Source organism: Actinia tenebrosa, unplaced genomic scaffold (assembly GCF_029948245.1).
Source record: "Actinia tenebrosa isolate PJP-AT-01 unplaced genomic scaffold, QUT_ActTen_1.0 PGA_scaffold2__45_contigs__length_23673736, whole genome shotgun sequence".
In the NCBI taxonomy this organism is placed as follows: domain Eukaryota; kingdom Metazoa; phylum Cnidaria; class Anthozoa; order Actiniaria; family Actiniidae; genus Actinia; species Actinia tenebrosa.
Window position 1 is genome coordinate 22,698,814 of NW_028292579.1, and position 23,286 is coordinate 22,722,099.

Here is a 23,286-nt window from a genome sequence, read left to right on the forward strand (position 1 = left end):
AGCGCAGCGCACTGATTCTAAAAATAGATTAAATATTCAGACAAACATTGCATTCTGTTTAACCGCTACGAGGATTATACGAACCGATTTTATTATTTTTACTTAAAGTTACAATAATAACCCATGTAAACTAAGATCAACTGCGATCGGCTGTGAAAATTATCTGCTGAAAGTAAACTTGTAACTTTGTTTGTCCGAATTTCGCCTTTGTCTTCGTTTTTATGACGTCACGGTTGGGCTGCGCTATTAGATTATAGCGTGGCCTGGGGCTGTTTTTGAGTGATTGCAACAAGAAAAGAAAGAAAGAATTTGAAAATTAACACGACAATTATTTCTATCTCGCCAAAAAGACAAAATATTGCGGGTTTTGAAAGCCGCCATCTTGGTTGAATTGAAGCAAGAATTTGTCATTCAGTTATCTATTCAGTGCCATGTCATTCAACATGACCGCCGCATCTTTTGTAAATTCATTCTCATTGAAAACCAGCATAAGTACTATAGAGCGTCCCTAATATTTAAAAACATCCCTGTAATGACACCTTCATTGCAGGTGGTCAATCTTCAGTCAGTTAAATAATGTTTATTAATTCACCTTGGAATCGTTGTAAACCAGCATAAGTATCATATAAAGCGTCCCTAATTTAAATACCCCTGTAATGAGACCTTCATTGCAAGTGGTCAATATTCAGTCAGTAATGTTTTTTACCTTTATCACTTCACCCGGGTGCACAAGAAACTCACTTCCTTGTCTTACCGGTTTTTCAAGTTTAGCCCATGGCTTTGATCTTCATAGTTCATGCATCTTGGAATTCTTAACTAAACAGTAAATAAATCCATGCTCCCCACCCAGCCCCAGAGGGGGACCAATAAAAATCATGACACACCCCCACACTCGACATGACGCAACTTCCTTATTCAGGCATTATTTATCATTTTACATATGTCACGTGTCATTTCATAACAGAACTTAGATCACGAACGTCACTACGAATCTAGCGATAATTTATCTTTCAACAGTACATTTTACTGAAGTATATCCTGATTTACAGCGACAGTTGGATTAATATGGATGGTATGGGCTATTTTGTTATTATTTATTACGATAACTACCTCCTAGATCGTTTTAGGAAATTTTATATTATGTCACTAAAGTTTCTGCATGATAGACCTAAATATAGAATATACTTCTAATGTGAAGAGCGATCTGGTTCTTCTCTAGTAAGAAAAACAAACAAATCTCTAGCCCCAAATACTCTGTATTTTGATGTAAATATTTTGTGAAAGAAAGTCGTGATATTTGTCTCCATCAGCAGTACGATGTGGAACGCGTCTATGTGGCGTATATGTAAATTATTAGTTATAATTATCCAAATCGGTAATCACAAACTTGCAAATATTTTTCTATTGATATTCATTACCATCATATACTATTTTTCTAAAACTTTAGCCAAAATATTAAGTTTTTAACGGTGCCTATTATATTACATTCGCTACCGGCCCCTACAGATTTGACAACTCTAACAAACTTCGGTAACTCCAAATATCAACTTCTTCTTCGGGTATTGTTCGGCTAATATTCGGATGCTGAGAAATGAAAATTATACTTAGGGAGATGAGGGTAAGTAAAATATGCGACAACGATATAAGAAATAAAAAAGCTTAACTTTAAATATATATGTAAACTGTTAAGCGTTAGAACAAACTTTCAAGCTTTTGGAAGTAAAATTTGCAGCTATTGCATATTGTTAAGATTGTACATTGAAGATACGGAATTGGGATTTTAGGGAACCCTGGGTAGGGTTTTGGTTTTCTTCGTATTTTACAAGCTCGACTGCCTACGAACGCACAGTCTCCCCATGTGAGTTCAGCACAAGGTTATGTCTTCAGGTATTACACGTTAAAAGAACCCAAATTTTGTTGGATTAGTAGACAAGCAAACCTTTCGGGCACAAACCCAAACTAAATATGAATGTCACACGAGTTAGCCGTGTTTTATCCAAGCGAACTTTGCTAATGTCGTCCGCCTTCCCTCGATTCTTCTCAGTTACGAATGGCAATGGCCGCCTCGAGTCGTCTAAAGTGCTTACTGGAGGCTCTATGAATCCATTTGTCAAGCAAATAGAGTATGCTGTTAGAGGTGCTATCGTTATTCGAGCCTCCGAGATCGAAAAGGAGCTGAAAGAGGTAAATAAACATTCAAATACAAGCTCACAGTGAATTATGTAAATTGTATGAGAATTTCTTTAGGTACAGTAGCTTGTCGTCCTTGTGTGTCACGTCTGACATTTGACAAACTCATGGAATATCTCTTGATGTCTGTTCATTTTTACCCCAACGATTTATGTACATCCACTATTATTTATAGGTTCGACGTTGTCGTATTATCCAAAACCCAAAATTTAAACTGAAATTGGAAGCTTCAATAACTGGGATCACAAGATCCAGTACCTATACAACTTTGTACTAAAATATTTGTACTTTTGAGTGGGGGTGTCAGCTTTCTAGGAAATGAATTTTATAATTGAGGGTTTTGGTCAACTTTCTCATCTGCATTGATAGCTATAAATGTTACCGTCATTTGAAATTACGGCTTTATATCTTACAGAATGTTCAAGATGTCAACATTATGAGCTTAATTACTAAATATTTCCTGTCAATTTTGTGTAGCTGGTGGCAAAGTGACCTCTACAATATATAATTCATTTACAACATGTCCTTTATTCTTATTGGTTGTGATAAATCACATGACCATGATAGTGTTTTTCCAGCAAGCCAGCCTATTTATAACACTAGATTTACCCTTCTAGTAGTATTTTTTATTTCTGAGATAATAGAAAGGTTGTTTATGCCTGTTGATTGTATCAAACCCCAAAACCATGTATGGACTGAAACTCTTCTTGCATGTGATGCAGAGAGGTGTGGGGTGAGCAAGCCAGCCATGGTAGCTAGGCTACGGTGGCAAGAGTCAGTTGTTCCCATGGGCATTTTCTGAGAAATGATGTCAAGTGAAACCCAACAATAGATGGTTTCCGAGATGTGTGAGCGCTTTCATAAATATCGCAGACACAGACATTAAAACGTGACATTTTCTTGCAGTGTGATAAGAAACCACTAGAAACCATAGGGTCAAGGTGGCTGGACCCCCTCATGCTTGACTGCTACCTTCCACGTTTGGAACGCTGGTGCATAAACATGTTTTATCCAATTGCAAATTTTTTTTCACATAAGTCACATAAAGATTGAATTAATGTTTGATGCAGTTTTTAATGAGATAGGACGTCATAATGTGTGATTACGATGAAATAATTGTTTTTGTTTGTTATGATAATAACTTCAAATTCTTTCGCACCATGCACGGTCTCATCTCGCCTGGAAAGCAGCCAACCGAGATGAGACCATATATGGTGTGAAAGAATTTGATGTTATCATCATAACATCAAATGTTTCACACCATGCACAGTATCATCTTGCTTGGCTGCTTTTCTTTAGAATTTGATGTTATGATCATTAGCAAACAATAGAATTACCAGAGCATCAAATTGTTGGGAAACGATCAATGTTTTCTGTATTTCATGTTCACTTTAGATCGCTTTAAGTGAGTTCAATTGTCTTGCAATTTTGTGTAATATTAGTTTAAGTTCTCATTTGTATCCTGATGTAGTTTTGAGAGAAATTATCAGCACATTTTAGAATAATAGAAGATCTAGTAAGATTGACTAGAAAACTGCAATGAAAAGTGTGCATAAATGTTTACCCAGTATTGTGCATTATACGTTTTCACAAAATCACATAAGTCGATTACCTTCAAAATGTTCCTTTTAAAACTAGACACAGAGTAAAACTAAATGAGCAATGACTTTTGTGAATATATAGCTCTGAAATATTAATTTCGGCCGTATCAAATCTATTGTTTAGTTTTGAAGTAGATTATGCACTATATTTAAATAATCTCAAATATCTCATAATTAGCTAGATAGATTTTTTCAAAAATCCCTACAAATGGAGGCATCTAGTATATATTTATGTGGCACAAAGCATTTTAGTGTTGAACGCTCTGCAAGGCTAAAATTGTTCTCTAATGAAAACAAATATTTCATCATAATTACGTGTCATGAGGTCCGATCTCATTAAAAACTGCATCAAACATTAATTCAATCTTTATGTGACTTATGTGCAAAAATAATTTGCAATCGGATAAAACATGTTTATGCGACAGCGTTCCAAACGTGGTAGGTAGCAGTCAAGCATGAGGGGGTCCAGCCCAGGTTTGAATTTTTTTTCAGAGAATCTGGGGGGATGCATAATTTCTAGAAAAAGCTGCATGAGATTGCTCAGGGGGGGATAGTTTTAAAGATTTCACCTGCCCCCCCCCCCCCCCCCCCCGCCATACATTATGAACGCAGCATTAAGGCAATATATAAAACCCTTCAAGAAAAGATTTTATCTGAAGTGAGCTATTGTGTTCTTTCAAAAAGTTATTATCCTGCTCCAAAAACTAAAAAAAAATTAAAGTATTTCTTCTTTAAGGTGACTGCCTACTTTTGGAAATTGATTTAAGCTTTTTTTAAAACTTCGATTTTCCGAATTGAAATTTAATGCTGATTCCAAATCTGGAAAGAAAAACAAGGTGTCCCGAGCTAGTTTTCGAGATAATCAGCATTTAATGGAAGCCTACGCACGAGCTTTTGGAGTAAAAATTGCGCCACCGGAAGTGATTAGAAAAAAATTAAGATTAATAAGATAATATTTATTTGCAGAATATATGATTGCGCGAATGAAGGCTAGTCAATCCTTTTACAATAATACATGGCTATTTTCGACAAAAAGACAAAGAGAGACATTGATTTGTCATATTTTGTAGTTTCGGTGCTCTTAAAGTGTATATGACACGAAAAAATTTTAGTGTTAAAAATGTGTAGTTTATTGGCATTAATAAGAATATCACGGTTAAATTTGTTCCAAAAACGCATTTCTCTAGAAATTCAAAAAATTTTAGCGCGAGTTGTGACGTCATTTTGTTTACAAGTCTCCAGATTTAGTTGCAAATACACGAAATATGTTTGAATATAGAATCTTAATTTCAAGTAGTACACTTTTCAATTTCCCAACATTGGAAGAGTACTACGTAAGCTATCAAATGAAGCTGACTAAAATATGTCTTTTGTTGTTAATTTATATGAATTACAATTTATATTTAGTACATTACTACTGAATCTAGAGTACGTGTCAACAAAATGACGTCACAAATTGGGATTAACTTTCGCAAATATCTCAAGAAATAAGCTTTTGAAACAAATTTTGTTACGATATATTCATTATTACTAACAAACTATACATTTTAAATGATGGAATGTTTTCGTGTCATATACACTTTAAAAAATCTCATAAAGTCGAACAAAAATCCCTACAAAAAGCTATTTTTTCACGTATTCCTGATTTAAACTTTTCCTAAAATGTTGATATAACCTAGATTTTTAGGAGTTTTTTCGAATGAGCTATCAAAAAGTATAGAGTCCCGTGCAAAATTTGAGGGTTTTGCCCTGTTGAAGCTCAAAACGCGTATGGTTCTTCAATAAAATCTTGTAGATTTTTCAGCGGTTTTTGAGCACGCGCACATCATGGGCTCAAATCGAACGTTCAAAAGTAGGCAGCCACCTTAACATAATTTTCAAAGGTTTGTATGTGTTTTTCACGAGTGTAATAGCCTTGCCTGAAAATGCCTTGTTTTCGAATCTGAGCATGTGCTACTTTTGACAGTGCTCACGCAACTCTAAAAAGGTCTATTAGTTTGACCTTTTCTCCTTGCCATCTTTTACCAATAGGGAGAGGGATGGGAATGTTTTGTATTGTAGTAATTTTATTATTATGTATTTTTTCCCATAGGGTCAATCAAAGCCTTTTGATCATGTCGTCAAGGCAAACATTGGAGATGCGCATGCTCTTGGAATGAAACCACTGACATTTCCACGTCAGGTAAGAATGACTACTTTGCTACTTTCCGGTTTATTTTCACTTTCTATTAATTTCACATATTATGTAAAAATGCCGAGTTAATATTGCAATGCATTGTGTGACTGTTTTAGGGGACAAAGCAAACACCATCTTGGAATTATATTCCCTTCAAACAGTCCAACGATTCAATACAATGTAAAGTCCACTCAGGGTTTTCCTTAATCCTGGTTGGCTAATGCAAATGACTGTTGCTCTCTAATCTTGATTATTTATTTTTCTCTTAACCATAAAATTTCCCATGGAATTCATTTTGAATCAGTATTTATAATAAATCTTTAGTACTATTGTTTTTAAGTCAAAGATGTCAAGCCAACATCTTCACTTCATATTCAAATATCTGGCATGGCCGAAATCTGCTGGTCTTCTCTTCAATGTCTGGTCTAAACTTTATGTGCAATAGCTCTGTCTTTTCTGGACACAAGAGAAAAATAGTGATGCATTATCCATACAAATAAACAACTCTACTAAAATATAGTGTCATGTACAGGGATAAACTGATACAGGCTATGCTTGAGTGTCCACTCAAACAATGGGTACTGTAGTTTTCATTTTTGCTAATGGAATATAGAATGCCTGACCAACAAACTCAAAGCCATAAGAATTTTTAGCAATTATCATTATTTTTTCCTTAATGAAATCTAAGACACAAATTCACAATTTTCAACAATCGGTGTTTATTCCATCACATCTTAGCTTGTCCAACATAGCAACAGTAACTAGGGAGGTAGAACAATGAATGCAGTATCAGTGTATCGAGGTATCAGCAACTTTTTTCTCTTGTGTCCTGTCTCTCTCATCTTTCTAACCACAGGTAGCACACACTAAAGAATGAAGTATAATAATATTGTGCTATTGTGTTTGGATAGGTTATTTCAATGTGTGTTAATCCTGAACTGCTAGATGACCCAAGGTTTCCTGCCGACGCTAAAGATAGAGCAAGAAGGATACTAAACGGCACAGGGGGATTTAGTATGGGTAAGCAATATGACATAACACTGTTTATTATATAATTACCAATGAAATGTCTATTTTTCTCTATTTCGAAAAATTGATATCTTCACACGTGAAAATAACATGTTATTTTCACGTGTGAAAATAACACCATTGCGATGGCTATTCAAAAATACACGGAAAGAATTGCCTGAAAAAGCCAAAACATACTTCATTGATAATTATATAATAAACAGAATATTACATGGGCGCTTGGAGATACGAAATTTATCTTCTCGTGTTGAAAATCTCTCACTCGTTCGCTGCGCTCACTTGTGAGAGATCTTTTCAACACTCGAAGATAAATTTCGTATTTCCGCGGGCCCATGTAATATCCTCTATTTATTATATAATTACCAATGAAATATCTATTTTTCTCTATTTCGAAAAATTGATATCTTCACACGTGAAAATAACATGTTATTTTCACGTGTGAAGATAACACCATTGCGATGGCTATTCAAAAGTACACGGAAAGAATTGCCTGAAAAAGCCAAAACATACTTCATTGATAATTATGTAATAAACAGAATATTACATGGCCGCTTTGGAGATAGGAATTTTATCTTCTCGTGTTGAAAATCTCTCACGAGTGAGCGCCGCTCACTCGTGAGAGATCTTTTCAACACTCGAAGATAAATTTCGTATCTCCGCGCGCCCATGTAATATCCTCTATTTATTACATAGACATGAGTGTTTTACTGGGAAATACAGTACGGCACTCATATTTTCGTACAAACAACATCCAAGACCTGAGTAACCAATTTTTAACTATATCTTCACTAGTGAGGATATTGATGACATCACTTGTGATGTTTTCCGGCACACTTGAGGTGCGTTGTAATAGTTTTTCTTTGTGGATTTGTCTATATGATAAAAAGAAAATTACATGTTGGCTTGAAGGAAGTTTAGGAAGTTTATCTTTGAGTGGTAAAAAATATTTCACCTCATATCTTCGTGCCACCGTGTAATATCCTCTATATCTTATGACTATCCAGGTAACCAGAAATAGTGAAGTAGAAATGACTTCATTGCTTATTTTCATTTGGTGGCCTGAGAATTGATAATTTCAAAAGGGAAAAGTGAAAAATGATGTCGTCTTCTAAGCCAAGTATACAGCCGCGTCAGTTAGTTTTACAAGGCTAGTTTTCCTGAAACTCCCAACAGTTATTCCTTTGGATATCAGATATCTCCTTAAGTCATAAACACTATAATTTGCAAATGAATAATCTTCCATTTCTTCTGATTTTACACTTGTTGATGATTGTTGATTTGATTTTTGTCCTAACTTTCGTTTGAACCAATCACAAAGCATCATTTATACACGTGATTTGTATGCAAATTAGCCATCTTTTTAGTAAGAAAAGGTGGATTAATGGATGGATGAATATTTGCTGTTTTTCCTATGTAAAATACTTGAGGGACAAAAATGTTTTTTTTACAATTTTGATGATGTGCCTCAAGTCACACTTTACTGAGTGACAAATCAAATTTTAATTAATTCATTGTGGGATAGGCGTGGGAATTTTACAGAAGTTGGAAATTGGTGCAATATACCTTGAAGGGAACCTTGTGTTTGTGTTTCTCAAATACAAAAATAAAAATAAAAAATTCCAAAACATTGTCATTTTGAATGTATTTGCAGACAATTTTTCCATGTTTGTAAGCACATTTTCAGTAGGCATTATTTTTTTTCTTTTCAATTTAATAGGTGCATACAGTGACTCTGCTGGCCTGGAAGTTATCCGTAAAGATGTGGCCAAATTTATTGAAAACAGGGATGGCTATCCAGCTAATTATAAGGATATCTACCTTACCAGTGGAGCCAGTGAGGGAATTAGGGTAAAGTCTTATCTGTGTATTTTACACCCATTTTCATAATTTTTTATTATTTGTAATTATTATACAACATGCATGCACAACCCCAGATGTCTGGACTTGGCTTCCTTCAATAAAACATCAAATTTCATTTTAATTAAATTTTATTGATGTCCTGAAACAACCTCTCAACTATAAATCTCATCCATAGTAATGTAAATTTTTAGGATTTAAGGTGGCTGACTACTTTCAAAAAAAATAAACAGAAAATTGAAAATTGAAACTTTTTTGACCTGAAATTTAATGCTGATTCCAAATATGAAAAGAAAAATGGGATGTCCGGAGCTTGTTTTTTAAAATAATCAGCATTTAATAGATGCCTACTCAAGAGTTTTTGGAGCAAAAATTGTGCCACCGGAAGTGATCAGAAAAAAATTAAGATTCATAAGATAAAAGTTCTTTGCAGACTCCAAGATTGCACTAAAGTGTAAGTGCAATTGCTAGTGTATTATTCTACAATAATACGTGGATATTTTTGACAAAACGACAAAGAAACACATCAATTTGTCATATTTCGTCCTTTCAGTGCTCTCAAAAAATTCATTAAGTTGAACAAAAATCCCTACAAAAATCTATTTCTTTCATGTGTTAGAAAAATCAATTTTTTTTTAAAAGAATGATATAACCTAGATTTTTAGGAGTTTTTTTCGAATAAGCTCATAAAAAGTATAGAGTCCCGTGCAAAATTTGTTTTGCCCCCTTGAAGTTCAAAATCGTTCTTCAATAAAATCAAGAAACTATTTTTGAGCGTGCACACATCATCGCACGCATCATATCGATCAACATTGAAAGTAGTCAGGCACCTTAAGCCTATGGCTTTATCCAATTTTGGCACTTCTAGTAATTTTCCTCGCCTAATTTTTTTTTAATTGGACAGCATGGAGACTTATTATATGTAATAATCATTTTCTATTCTGTTTTCTTACATGTAGTCAATACTAAAGCTTCTCCAAACAAGTGTGAATCAAGGTAAAGAAAGAGCTGGTGTTATGATACCAATACCACAGTACCCACTGTACTCAGCATCTTTGTCAGAGCTCAACTCCTATCAGGTAAAAATCCATCTGATCTGAAATAGTGGCATAGAAATGACATCAATGCGTTATGAAGCTTGCAAATTGCACAGGAGGAAATTAAATACATTCCCGCCATTGCAATGATAATATATAATTTATTAGTTATTATACACTGTTATAGACCTCTTATTAGCCACTTCCCCCTTCCCCCACCCCCCTCATTTGGTGAAAATCCATTTCCATCAATTCTGATTGGTAAGTAATAAAATGCACATGCACAACTTCAAATGAAATCCTTCAAAGGCTTTGTAATTTCAGAGCTTTTTACTTGAACAGATAATTATTCTACGCAAAAACAAGGCTAGGGTATTGAATTTTCTGGTGTTTCTTGAAGCACACTTTAGTCAGACATGTACAACAGTAGTACATATGCAGGCTGGCACCTAAATTCATTGGTAAAGAGCCCAAAAGAAATACATAGAAAAGAAGAAGGAAAAGGAAAATAAGCCTGCGCCATTGCAAAAGAAAAGAGCATAATTCATCATTGCATCCAAAATGTTTCACTTTCAGATATATTGCAAGTGTTAAAATGTCATTGAAGAAAGAAGACATGTTCTATTATTAGTAACTCATTGCATGGATTCAAATGCATAGGGCTTCTACAACTTTGCTATAGTAATAATAATACAATGTTGTTGAACATTTGTTGCACAGATCAACTACTTTCTTGATGAAGACAATAGCTGGGCTCTAGACACTGATGAACTAAAGAGAGCTATTGATGCTGCTAGATCTCAGTGTGTTCCGAGGGCTTTGTGTGTCATTAACCCTGGAAACCCAACAGGTAACGTTTATGACCACTACCATGTTAGACGGTAGGAAAAATACTATCACTTTCACATGAGAAAGAGTTTAATCTCCCAGAGGAAAGGGATTATGCTGTTCTTCCATCATAACTGTCATCACTATCATCATCACCAGTGCTATCACCGTTAGTCAACACTATCACCTGACAGTCACTATCATCAACATCACTATCATCACTATCATCATCACCAATGCTATCATCGTTAGTCAACACTATCACCTGACAGTCACTATCATCAACATCATAACTATCATCACTATCATCATCACCAATGCTATCACCGTTAGTCAACACTATCACCTGACAGTCACTATCATCAACATCATAACTATCATCACTATCATCATCACCAATGCTATCACCGTTAGTCAACACTATCACCTGACAGTCACTATCATCAACATCATAACTATCATCACTATCATCATCACCAATGCTATCACCGTTAGTCAACACTATCACCTGACAGTCACTATCATCAACATCATAACTATCATCACTATCATCATCACCAATGCTATCACCGTTAGTCAACACTATCACCTGACAGTCACTATCATCAACATCACTATCATCACTATCATCATCACCAATGCTATCACCAGTAATCAACACTATCACATGACAGTCACTATCATCAACATCAACATCATCACTATCACCATCACCAACACTTTTACCAGTTTTCTCAGTATATCGCCATCCCCAGCATCTTCATCATTTCTGTCAATTATCATTATATCATTATCAATATATAAATTCTTGGACTCAGAGCAAAAACTATTATAGATTATTATGAGATATTTCAACTGTATTGCACAGTTTTCATCAGTCAAATTAGAATGTATTGCACTTGTCATCTCATCTAATCATTATCAGCATCACTTTCATCACCATCATCATCCTATCTCTTTTCTTTTTCTATTTAAGCATTAATATCAGCTATAACTTTTTCATTTGTTTATCATTAGGTCAGGTGCTCTCCTATGAAAACATTCAAAGCATTATCAGGTTTTGTAAACAGGAAAAACTTGTCATGCTGGCTGATGAGGTAATCCATACTTTCTTGTCATACATTTTTATTATTACTTTTTTGTTTAAAAGCTAAAAATATTTAAAGGGAAGGGTGGATCAAATGTTACATTGTCACCCTAGCTCTCACTCACCCCAACTGCCCAGGGTTCATTTTTCATACTTTATTTCATCTAGGTTAATTAGGAAATTTTTTAATGAAAGTACACACACACAGACACTTGTATTGCTTGACACAATCCTTTCGCCAAAATATTCCTAGCATACAATATTTTTTTAGTGACAGTTGCAAGTATTCAACTTGTTTCAGTTGCATGATATTGATTAGTATTTAATAAACTGAGTTTGAATGACCACTCTGATTGGTTTAAATGCAGTAATACTAGACCAGATGATCTGAAATGTGCATCTTATTTTTTCTGAACACGAGAAGAGCTTGATCTTTCTTACAAATAAAAAAAAACAATTTTTTTAAATAGGCATAACTTCTCTTAGCAATCAGTTAATGTTAAAATCATAGCATGGGGGGTTGGGAAAGCATCTTCATTTTGGTCTTTAATGTTATGGATATTAAATCAAATAAGTGTTTATGGGTCATTGTAAGACTCATTATATTGTATTATTTTTTTGCTTCATCAACTTGGCAATAATTTTGCTTAATTATGACTTAGCTTTCAACCTATTCAGTCATCTTCAGGGCTTACAATTATTATCTTCAGAGTTTAAAATAATCATTATTACAATTTCTTAAACAAACTAGCATCCTGTTATTTAAATAACCTAGCTTTCAAACTCTGGGGTCATATTTAATTTGGGAGTTTACATGGATATTTTCCAAAGTGCACAGTAATCAACAGACATTTCTTTTGCATGTTAAAACTTTCAAACTACAAACAAAAACAATATCTTTTGCTGAAATAGATAACCTTGTTTTCACAAGAACTTACATTAGAGGCTGGTGTCTTGTGGTTTACACTGAGACATTTCTATAAATATTATCTCTGACTACCTTAATGATACAATGAACAATCTTGGCTAGATATTTAATAGGTCTAAGTGCAAGGGGGTTTTAGTTTTGCTGTAAAAGCCTTAGTTAGGGTACAAACATGCTGTGGTTAGACCATGGAAAATTAAAAAAAAGACTAATACAATACCAACTGCAGACTTAAAAACAACATGTTTTGAAAGAATATGATTATGAAAGCACCAAGCACTTAACATTTGTGTATAATTTTTGCCATGCCACACAAAACTGTGTGGAACTTACTGTACATTTATTTACAGTATATCCACATAGTGCAAAACTTCTGCTTTAAAGTTGTGGATTTTTGTAAAGTTGTTATTATTAAATTACGATTTTATCGATATCTGGCTTTTTCTGGCTAGCAAAAGAAAAGACAGACAGCTGGATGGGTATTTACTGAGGTTAACCATCAGGTTACTTTCATGTCTGCTGATAATCTAGGCTTAAAATGACATTTGTTCTGCTTGAAGAACATCTTAAATTCCTGAAAATTATCTTGATTATGTTGGTTTTTAAATTGTTTGTGGTGAGCTTGATGGAACTTATGCATGGTTAGATGGGTGGATGTTTAATTAGAAAATAAGTGTGTGGATGAGTGAATAAATGGATAAATGACTAGATGGATAAATGACAATATGAATGGAAAAGTAGTATTCAGCCATCCAGAACTCAATGGTATTGTTAGTGCAAGTAAATGTGTTTTATTAATAACAGACTGCTACTGACTGACTGACGGATGGACGGACGACTGACATGCAAACTGAATGAATGAATGAATGAATGAACCACTAAGACTGATAGATATAACAACTGTCTGGGGAAGGACAGACAGACATTGATATCAAAAGCATAGCTACATCAACATCTCAAACACTGACCAATCATAATGAGAGGGCACTCGATACCAAACATTATTATTATCTTACCTTCTTTTGAAGAGACTGATTGATTGATAGATAGATTGATTGATTGATTGATTGATTGATTGACTTCACAGGTATACCAAGCCAATATTTATGCCGAAGATTCAAAGTTCCATTCATTTAAGAAAGTTCTCAGAGACATGGGACCAGAGTTTGAACACATGGAACTGATCTCTTTCCATTCTACATCTAAAGGATTCCTTGGAGAGTAAGTCTGTATAACCCAGTCAGCGGGATATCTGGCCAAAATTGGCTTTTGTTCAACCACTTGTTACTTGGTACAGCTTTTTCTGGGCAGCTGAAGACAATAATCTATATTAAAAACTCATATTTTACCAACACCCCCTGTACAGGACTCTTCCGTAAAAAACAAAATTCACTGCTAAGCTGGTAAGGGGAGTCCCAACTGTCAATTGCTGAATGGAGTAAAAAAAATTCCTATTCATTTGTTAAAGAGAGTTTTTTATTTTTGTAGGTGTGGATTTAGAGGAGGATACATGGAAGTTGTTGGGTTAGATCCTGAAGTCAGATTTCACTTGAACAAAATGTTAACAGCAAAGCTTTGCCCATCTGTTGTAGGACAAGTGAGTTACATATCATGATTTTCACAATTTATTTTAATAGCAATTAGTTTTGCAATGGACCTAATCTACATAAAATGTAGACATAATATTTTCCCATTTCAGATCATGTGTCACACTAAGGTGAACGTAATGTTTATAAACATTGCTATTGTGATTTTAATGTGTCATCCATTTCAAAAACATGTTTGTCACCCTTACTTTGCTGTTTTGGATTATGCAGTAGAGCATTTTGCACTCACGTGAGAAGGCAGCCATAAACAATAGAAACTTTCAGCACAGTATTTGCATAAAAATAGAGTTCAATTCCCGGCGGATAGAAAATGTATTCTTTTGGTACCCCAATGGCCGCTGTGATGTCACATGAAAATGCTCTATAAAATTCTGGTGGGTCTTGCAATTTAAAAAAATCAACCAAAACAAACTTTTTCATCATCATCACCTACCTATTGACAATAGGTTTCTTTAATAAAGTTGGATGCATATTCATGTGTCTTCTAATGCATAATCATGCCTTAAACAAGAAAATTATACTTTAGGCAATGACACATGTTCTGAAATAAGAAAATATTTTTTTTACAATGAAGGCCATTGGTAAATGTTCGAAGCATCTGCTTAACAATAATTAAATCAGAGACAAACAAATAATATTGATTATATGGATCCTGATTGCAAATCAATTTTAAGAAACTTACAAGAAAACAGTATATTTGGTTTATAGGCCTATTTCTTTTTTGTAAAGTAATCAAGAGCAGTATTGCACTATTTGTCCTAGTATTTGTCCTCACCTCTGGGGTCTCAGATTCTATTTCTATACTCATCATCACTCTTTCTTAAAGGTGATTAAAATTTGTTATCTTATTGTGTAATGGAATTTTTTTTTTTTTTTTTTTCTAACAGGCCATGATGGGATGTCTTGTCAACCCTCCACAACCAGGAGAAGAGTCCTATGAAAGCTTCACACAGGTAAGGATAGATAGTACTCAGCATTTTTCCTTGTCAAATTTGTCTACAATTGTCAGCACTCAATTCTTAGATTTTTTTTTTTTTTTTGATTTTTTTTTTGATTTTTTTTTGATTTTTTTTTTTATTAACGTTGTTTTTTGTTGCTGTTGTTGTTGCTTTTTTGTTATTTATTGTTTTGTTTGTTTGTTTGTTTTGAAATGGAAGCATAACCAAGATGTATTTCATACTTTGTAGCAAAAAACTGCAGTCTTGCAGTCATTCAAAGAAAGAGCGAAGCTTGTCCAAGATACATTTAATAGTGTTGAAGGATTTCATTGTAATGAGGTCATGGGAGCAATGTACTCATTCCCAAAGATTGACATGCCCCACAAGGCTATCATCGAGGCTAAGGTACTTTTAAGAGAAAGTAATATAAAAAATATAATATTGATTGCTTTTTTTATTTTACTTTATCTGTTTCCAAAATATCCTTTAATTTTTTATCCATTATTCACCTTTCTCTTCCTTCCCTTCCCTTATTTTCCTTTCCTTTTCTTTTTTTCCACAACCCTACACAACCCTTAGCTTTTTGGCTTTAATTTTTTATAGTGTCAAAATAAATATTATGTATCTATCTATACACTCCTATCCTTTACTTTCTGTTGGTTTTCCTTTTGCTAATAATACTTTCCTCTACTTTCTTCTCTATTTCTTTCTATTTTTGTTCCCTTCCATTTCTAAACTTTTCTTTCTCATTTAATTTTCTTTTCCATCTTTTTTTCTTTTTTCTCCTTGTAACATCACCCCATTACCTCTCCATCTCTTCCTATTTTATTCCCTTTTAGACAAATTTTCTATTCCAAAGTTTAGTGGAAGAGTCTATTTAATGACATATAGTGCATAAAGTTGAAGTGGGGTTGAATTCATAATTGAATTTAGATCGTACATGAGGAAGTGGTTTTTTCCCTCGTCTCAAAATTCAAAATTCCTGTCTCTGTACTTTATAGAGAGGAATTGTAGTTGTTGTTTTGATAGTATTTATTGAGCATTGTATAGTTCCAGAAATCATCCATACCCACCCCACAGAGGAATTTGGAATTTCCCAAGAGTAGGGGGGTCAGAGAAAGAACAAAAATAATTACAGAGTTTGTATGGAAGAAAATTGGAATTTCTGGGGGGTAGGGGGTGTCTTAAAAAAATTCCTCCGTGAGGGGGGTATGGATAATGTTTGGAACTACACATTCCACGAATCAGCTTCTTAAAGAAGCAAATAAGCCTTACCATAATTTACTTACTTGTGTTTCTTGGTAGGCTCGTGGTCTTCATCCAGATAGTTTCTATGCCATGCAGTTACTGGAAGAAACTGGTCTCTGCGTTGTTCCTGGAAATGGCTTTGGACAAAGGGAGGGCACCTTCCATATAAGGTAAAATCGTTAATCTCAACTGCACCTATTCTTGGTGGTTCCTAACGAAAGATTTCTCTATGTTTCCATTGCTAATACCACAAAAATGGCACCAGGGCCGCCATGTCTTGTAATTTGACCCTCTTGGGAATGGTTGCAAAACATCAATCAGAGAATATCTAAAATGTGGCTGCCACTTTTATTATTTTAAGAGCTTAAAACTTCCAGAAAAACGTGTAACATCTTTAATTTTTGAGCATGGAGAAAAACGGGTAAATTTGATCTTTTTTACTCATTTATTTCCAGACTAACCATTCTTCCACCAATCGATGCCCTCAAGCCATTATTCGAGAGATTCAAAGCCTTCCATAAGAAGTTCCTGGACAAGTATAAGTAATTCAGTAGGCAGTATTGTGTGGCTTAGTCCTCAACCATCACAGGGTTAGTTAAATTTTATGCAAAACTAGGTTTTTATGTTAGGGAACTTAGCAAATAAGAACTTTCTACATTTCTTCAAATTATGGGGGTTTGTGAGGTTAGTTGGCTTTTTGTGATAGGTGGGAGGGTTAGGTTGAATTTTTTTGTCATGATATATTGTGGTATGATAATGAATAATTAAATAATTTTTGGTCTTTCCTCGTTAGGAGGAAATCCGTGAGTTTTAATCCATCACCTTATACACTGCTAAAGAATGGTTTAGCGACTAAGCTTGTAGAGATGGCTATTATATTGAGTTGTGAATTGGGTGTGTGAAGCTACAAAAGAGTTTCTCATGACACTACTTTCCCCTCAAACACTCGGGGATTACTCAGACTGCTTGGTAGAGCACGAATTTCTCTTTAAAATTTAACTTAAAACGTGTATTAAATTACAAAAGCAATGTGCATCATAAAGTCCTAACAAAAAGTTTAAATAATCTGTCTAACAATAATAAAGACTTGCCAAAATTCCCTGGTGATTACTCGGGCTGCATGGTGCGTCTCAAATTATTTTTTCACGTAACTTAAAATGTATTTAATACTGACAAAACCAGTATGCATCGAATTTCCATCAAGAATAAATACCCTTTCTAACAGTATCGCTTTGAATTCCCGATAGGGGATCACTGCTGGGGATTACTCGGGCTCTTTAACAATATCAAACGCTTTTTAGATAAATTAACATAAATATTTCTCATATTAAATAAGAGGTCTTGAGTACCAATGTATTAAATGATCATTGAGACCCCCAGATTATAGACACTTCACCATAATAGATGTGCAATTTATGATTTATTCCTGACCTTTACTGTATCCGATGAGAAATAAATAGGGGTGCATACTAAATTAAAAAATAATATGTTCTAAATGTGAAATTCATAAGTGTTTAGTGTGGTAAAGATGATTTCATATATAGTAGAACTAGTAGTAATGATAATAAATGAAAACATAGAGTTGTCTTTCTCTTTTTATTTTTCGAATGAAACCGAAAAAAATGTCATTGTGTCTTGCGGGTTAATGGGAGAAACCCTTAAAAATTAAAAATATTTTGTCCAGATTTCTAAGTACTTCAACAAGGATGTGGTTTCTCATTTCAGCATTTTTTCTGTCCTGTTTCCTGTTCATTTAGATTAATTTACTACTTTAGTGCAACTCGCGTCGCAAACTGCACGCATTATGTTATTTCTACTTTTTCAAGCTCATTGATGTTTGTATGCCATGGTTGCGCGCAGCTCTAAGTTTTGATTTCTTATGCCGCAAGTTACACGAGAAAAGTTTTTTTTTTTTAAATGCGATTTTTGTAATCTTGCGGCGGAATAGACAAAGTAGATACCAAAGAATGTATGTAATAAATTCACTTCATATAATAATAAATTATTTAGACTTAAAGATTTTTAAAAAAATTTCTTTTTCCTTTTATCTTCCATGTAAAGTCAAAATGTTTATGAATTTCTTCCTTGGGGCTTTTTCAGTTCATCGACTTTAATTATTTTCAATATTGCTATTGCTGATGATTTCCGACTAAATTCATTACTTCATTCACTGCAATCAAAACAGGATATTTCCTTTTTCTCTTTATATTTCATCAACCACAGCGCTGGCATTGTTCCCTGTCTTTCAAGGATAAACTAACGCACTAAATTGAAAATCTTACTTTCTAGTACATTCTTCAAGTCGCAATTCGGATTTTGGTCTTCAACGGGCACATACCTCGGGCGCTTTTTTATTAATTTCAAATATTGTGGTAAACACAGACAGGATGAATGCTCGTGTCGTCTCTAACCAAATATTGATTTAATCTACTTGTCAAAAAAAAAATTATCCGATTTATGTTTCTTTCATCCGGGTGATTTTTCTCAGCCGGCCTTAGTATCAGCCAATCGGATAACATTTTGTTCGTAGCTCAATATTTCGTCTCTCACTTCTGGGGCTCTGGTTCGAGTTTACTAGGTTTTTCCCTGCATGATTAGAGGTTTTTAGTCTCCGGTTATCCTTTTTCCGTTAAGCCTGCTTAATTCTAATTCGATATGAGTTATGGCTGCTTCCTGGCTTTGACCCCAGAGGTAGGAGAGGAGTGTAGTTCTGCTACCCCACGCTTCATTCCCAAAGACATTGTGTAGCGATAGACCTGACCACTATTGCCGGGGAAGAGCAAAATTTTTCTTAATTAAAAGAAAATTATGAGTTTTCGCTTGACGTAGGATGGTCTTAGAAAAACGTTTTGGCTGCGCAAGGCTTTTTCTGGTATAGCTTTCATTTCCGACATTTCATATCAGGAAGTGAGATGAGAGTAGGGATTTTAGAGGCACGCGCGGTGTCGGGGGTGGGGGCTGGAGAAGGGGGTGCATACTATTTGCCCGTTCCTTCCCCTTTTCTAATCCAGCTGCAAGAAGCAAGGTGAAATGAACTGGAAAAGTAAATAGTACAAGTAAATAATGATCATGTTTTTTAAGAGCCCGAAAGCCACATACCCTATCTAAAGTTAATGTGCGGCGGGTCATAAATCCTGTAAATAATAAGAGTGGAAGCAAAAAAAATTATGGTCACACACGTTTAAGCTAAAACATAATTGTTTTAAGTCCCTTAGCTGGGGACAAAAAAATTTAAGATTTCAGAAATATAGTCCTTCATTTTCGAATCTCGAGTGGAAAGGATATAAAAGTCGTACTATTTGTCTAGTACTTGCTTGCCCAATTGGTTGCAAAAATAATGCATTTATCCATTGGCGACAAAAGTCCAAAATTACTTTCCTTCGGCCAATTTATATTAATTAACCCTTCTCAAAATAATCTTGGATACAAGGCTAACAAGAAAATACAAAAGAAAGCAGACTTTCTTGAATTTTTGGCAATTTTTTCATATTTTCATTCTAGCATTGCTCGCTTTCAAAATTATTACGTTAGGTTTTAGCTACGAAGACAAGAGACCTTTATTACTTGAATACAAGATCATAGATTCTTTGTTTTGGCGATTTTTTACTTGGTCACTTGAAAACATTTTATAATTGTATTCTATCTTAGTATCGTAAGGTTTGAATTATTGATGTTTTTACATGGTGTACTAGACCAGCATACTGTAATTTTATCTTTCTTGTTTTCAATTTACTTCCATTAAGTTAAGAATGCTCTTCTAAAAGATGCCTACAATTTGGTGTCAGCTCAAGGAGTTTGTGCAAAAAAATCAAGTTTACATCTGCACTCGTTTCGACTCATTTTTTCTAGATCTACTTTAGGTAATTTAGGAAATTATTTTTAAAAGGGAGAAAATTTCCACTCCTGCATTTGTTTCATTAATTTTGCGATCAACAAAAAAACGCGGGAAAAGTTGAGCAGGCGCGTCCCTAGTAATCACATCGTTTTCCCGCCTTTTTTTTTTTTTTTTTTTTTTTTTTTGTGAAGAACCTCATGGCAGCTGACGAACTCTTGCTTTTTTTTCTTCTTTCTTTTTTACCGTGAGCCATGGAAATCCAATTTGGATCAGTATTTTTGATTCCTGTCATGGTCAACAACTCGAGACATCTTTTAAGGTAACTCGAGATGCACTTTTCTCTTTTTTTTTAAACAAACCTTTGATTTTTATGTAGAAATTGCACGGGATATTTCAAGCAATCTCGTTAATGCTACTTCGTTTCCCCCGCCTTGATAGATTTAATAGCTGGCCTCGTTACTTCAGAGTCACCATTTCCAAACACGAAATTCGGAAGTCCGTATTCCTTCTGGAACCACTCGAATATCTCTCGGTAAGTGGCCTTGTGTTGTTTTTCCGATTCGGAACTGTTTTGTTTGCTGCAAGAAGGCAGACGAACAAAGTCCTGGACGCCGATGTAATCTTTCTCTGGCGTGGTCTTGCTTGTATTTATCGGTTCACTAAAGTAGTCAGGAAAAGCGGTTTGCGCCAGTTGAAGTCCTTGTCGTTTAGTAGCCATAGCTCATTCGTAAATACAGATATGTAGTGGGTCTCAATATAAAAGCTACACTTGTAAACCGACAAAATGTTGAATATTCGCTTTAGAGTCAAACTTCATTAAGTGACGCCACAATGGCTGACTAAAATCGAAGTACTGCTTGGAGGTACAGAATAGCGCTAAATGATCTTAGGAGCATTGAGTTTGTTTGCTTTCTACGTTGTCCTACGGTGCTTTCCCGAGGAGAACTTGTCTAATCTCTTATCTCCTATTCTATTCCCTTTCAGTCGCTGATCGAAAAAAGGTTTCTTTGTCCTGCGTTGCGTTCTTTTCTCTGGATATATCGCCTTTTCCTTCGATATGTCAGGCCACTTGAACACAATTTTTCTTTGTTTTCCTTCCTCAATAAGCACTCAACTCCATCTAATTTTTGGTCCTATTTCTTTTCTTTAAGTGTGCACAATCCTTCAATTTTCACATCTGATGGTGTTATTTCTCGTTGTTTTTTCTTGATTAATTGACGAATACTCCTATTACACGACAAACAAAATGAACGAAAATTTCCGTTGGATGAATTATCCCCAGTAAATCGAAGATAGCAGGAATAATTCTCGGATTAAGATTTAAATTCGATGCAGTCACCGACGGAAAATGAAAAACAACGCATACCTTGTCAAATCCAGATTTTCTCTTTCAGTCTTGAAGCTCTAGTTTCTAATAAATTCAGGTTTAGTCGGTACTCTGACCACATCATTTACTCGGCAGTGCCGAAGTTCCTTCTGGGAAAACAGAGCAGATTTCACAAAAATGGGAAACAAGCGATTCCGTGACCCTCAAATGGCTTTCCTAGTAGCAACATTGTGATTGGTTGGAATATATTTACTTGTTTTTTGATTGGTTATGAACACATGTCAAAGTCGCAATCCACTTTTCTTGTATCACCTTGGTGATATGCTAATACCACTCACTGTAATACAATACTTTCCTTTATCTTGGAGTATTGTCATGAAAAACTGGATGGTTGATTAAGAAATTGCTTCGTTTTGTTTCAGTGTGCTTGGCGCTTTTAGTGACTAGCTGCTCAGAGAGATGATTTCAATTTATTTGTTCATAATACCACTATATAAATTATAACAATCAAACTTTTTTTTGTGCTATAACAGGTTTTTAATAAGTAAAGTTAATATATCTGTAGGCTGTTTTGTCTATACATTTCTTTCTAGGCAGATTATTAAGGCAAAATCGTGTAATTATTTTGCAAAGACACTTTGAAATGTCGAACACTCTTATAAGGTAAAACGGTTTTACTCCTTGCCCATAACAATATTATAACACAAAGTTAAACCTTATTTGTAAAAATGAACTGAAAGGCAAAATTAAGCGGATCTCTCGTGTTGATGGGTTTGACAAGCGTACATATGTAAACATCATGTGACGTGTGGGCTTACACGTCTTTTCTTAAATTCGAGATTAACGGCTGGAAATTGCGATTATAGTGAGAGGATAGTCCATGATATTATGAGGGGGAGAAAACGTTAATAGAATACTGCATATTGGTAATCTCTTTTCTTGCTTTCTCTTTACCTCTCGGTCCTTCTCTTTTTCGATCTTTTCCCTTCTCTTCAGTTTTCATTCGTTTAGCCATTCATACATATTTACAAACTTCCTCTTTCTAGATCTTTATCTATTCATCTAATCTTATTTATTCCCGTCCCATTTCAATTCATGAATCTCTCTTAAACGTTCATTCATTCAATCACTCACTCACTCACTCACTCACTCACTCACTCACTCATTCACTCATTCATTCATTCATTCATTCATTCATTCATTCATTCATTCATTCATAAATTCATTCATTCATCGATTCATCGATTCGTTCATTCGTTCTTTCGTTCATTTATTTTTCTTTTCTTAATTTTTTCTTTTCAATTCTTCGTACTTTATTACTTTCTTTTTCATTATTGCGAACTACTAGCATTAACCTTAAGTTGACCTTAACGTAGGGCAATTAGATGATGATAACACAGTAGGGCCAATCTAGTGTAAGCCATCAAAACTCCAAGTAGTAACTTAAATCAATAACCATATCTGTCACTTCCGTCGTCATGATAAGATTTTACGTATAGTGGTACAGATAAAAATGTAATTCAACAATGGTACAAATATGAACGGATGTATATGACATTCTACGAAAATCGATAATGATTCTTGTTTAGAGATGACAGAAA

General features: G+C 34.5%; 1 protein-coding gene and 1 long non-coding RNA gene across 4 annotated transcripts; one reads left to right on the forward strand and one right to left on the reverse strand.

Annotated features, from left to right (window-relative positions):
- The first annotated feature begins 933 nt into the window (after positions 1-933).
- LOC116300404 (alanine aminotransferase 2) lies at positions 934-18,107 on the forward strand. Of its 3 annotated transcripts, none has more exons than XM_031709278.2 (14): positions 934-1,072; positions 2,045-2,184; positions 5,884-5,973; positions 6,879-6,987; positions 8,714-8,844; positions 9,813-9,932; positions 10,611-10,740; positions 11,736-11,815; positions 13,818-13,951; positions 14,219-14,327; positions 15,225-15,290; positions 15,525-15,680; positions 16,581-16,693; positions 16,979-18,107. In XM_031709278.2, exons 1-14 carry the CDS (start codon positions 1,066-1,068, stop codon positions 17,067-17,069), a joined length of 1,476 nt encoding a protein of 491 aa, XP_031565138.1. In that variant the 5' UTR covers positions 934-1,065; the 3' UTR covers positions 17,070-18,107. The 3 variants fall into 3 exon arrangements, with proteins under 3 accessions (XP_031565138.1, XP_031565137.1, XP_031565136.1); XM_031709277.2 differs by lacking the exon at positions 934-1,072 and adding an exon at positions 1,818-1,887; XM_031709276.2 differs by lacking the exon at positions 934-1,072 and having other exon boundaries at positions 1,845-2,184.
- Positions 18,108-20,106: 1,999 nt separating this feature from the next.
- Positions 20,107-21,897, reverse strand: LOC116300407 (uncharacterized). The gene is made up of 2 exons (XR_004197594.2): positions 21,725-21,897; positions 20,107-21,585 (listed from the first exon to the last, which is right to left on the reverse strand). It is a non-coding gene; the product is annotated as an uncharacterized LOC116300407 (long non-coding RNA).
- Between the last annotated feature and the right edge of the window lie 1,389 nt (positions 21,898-23,286).

What these genes read in the sequence shown, in the direction of transcription:
- LOC116300404 (XM_031709276.2), top strand. Translation starts at nt 1,966, where the DNA reads ATGAATGTCACACGAGTTAGCCGTGTTTTATCCAAGCGAACTTTGCTA. An exon ending in GCCCATCTGTTGTAGGACAA is followed by an intron (nt 14,328 to 15,224) that starts GTGAGTTACATA and finishes TTTTTCTAACAG; the next exon opens with GCCATGATGGGATGTCTTGT. An exon ending in CCTATGAAAGCTTCACACAG is followed by an intron (nt 15,291 to 15,524) that starts GTAAGGATAGAT and finishes CATACTTTGTAG; the next exon opens with CAAAAAACTGCAGTCTTGCA.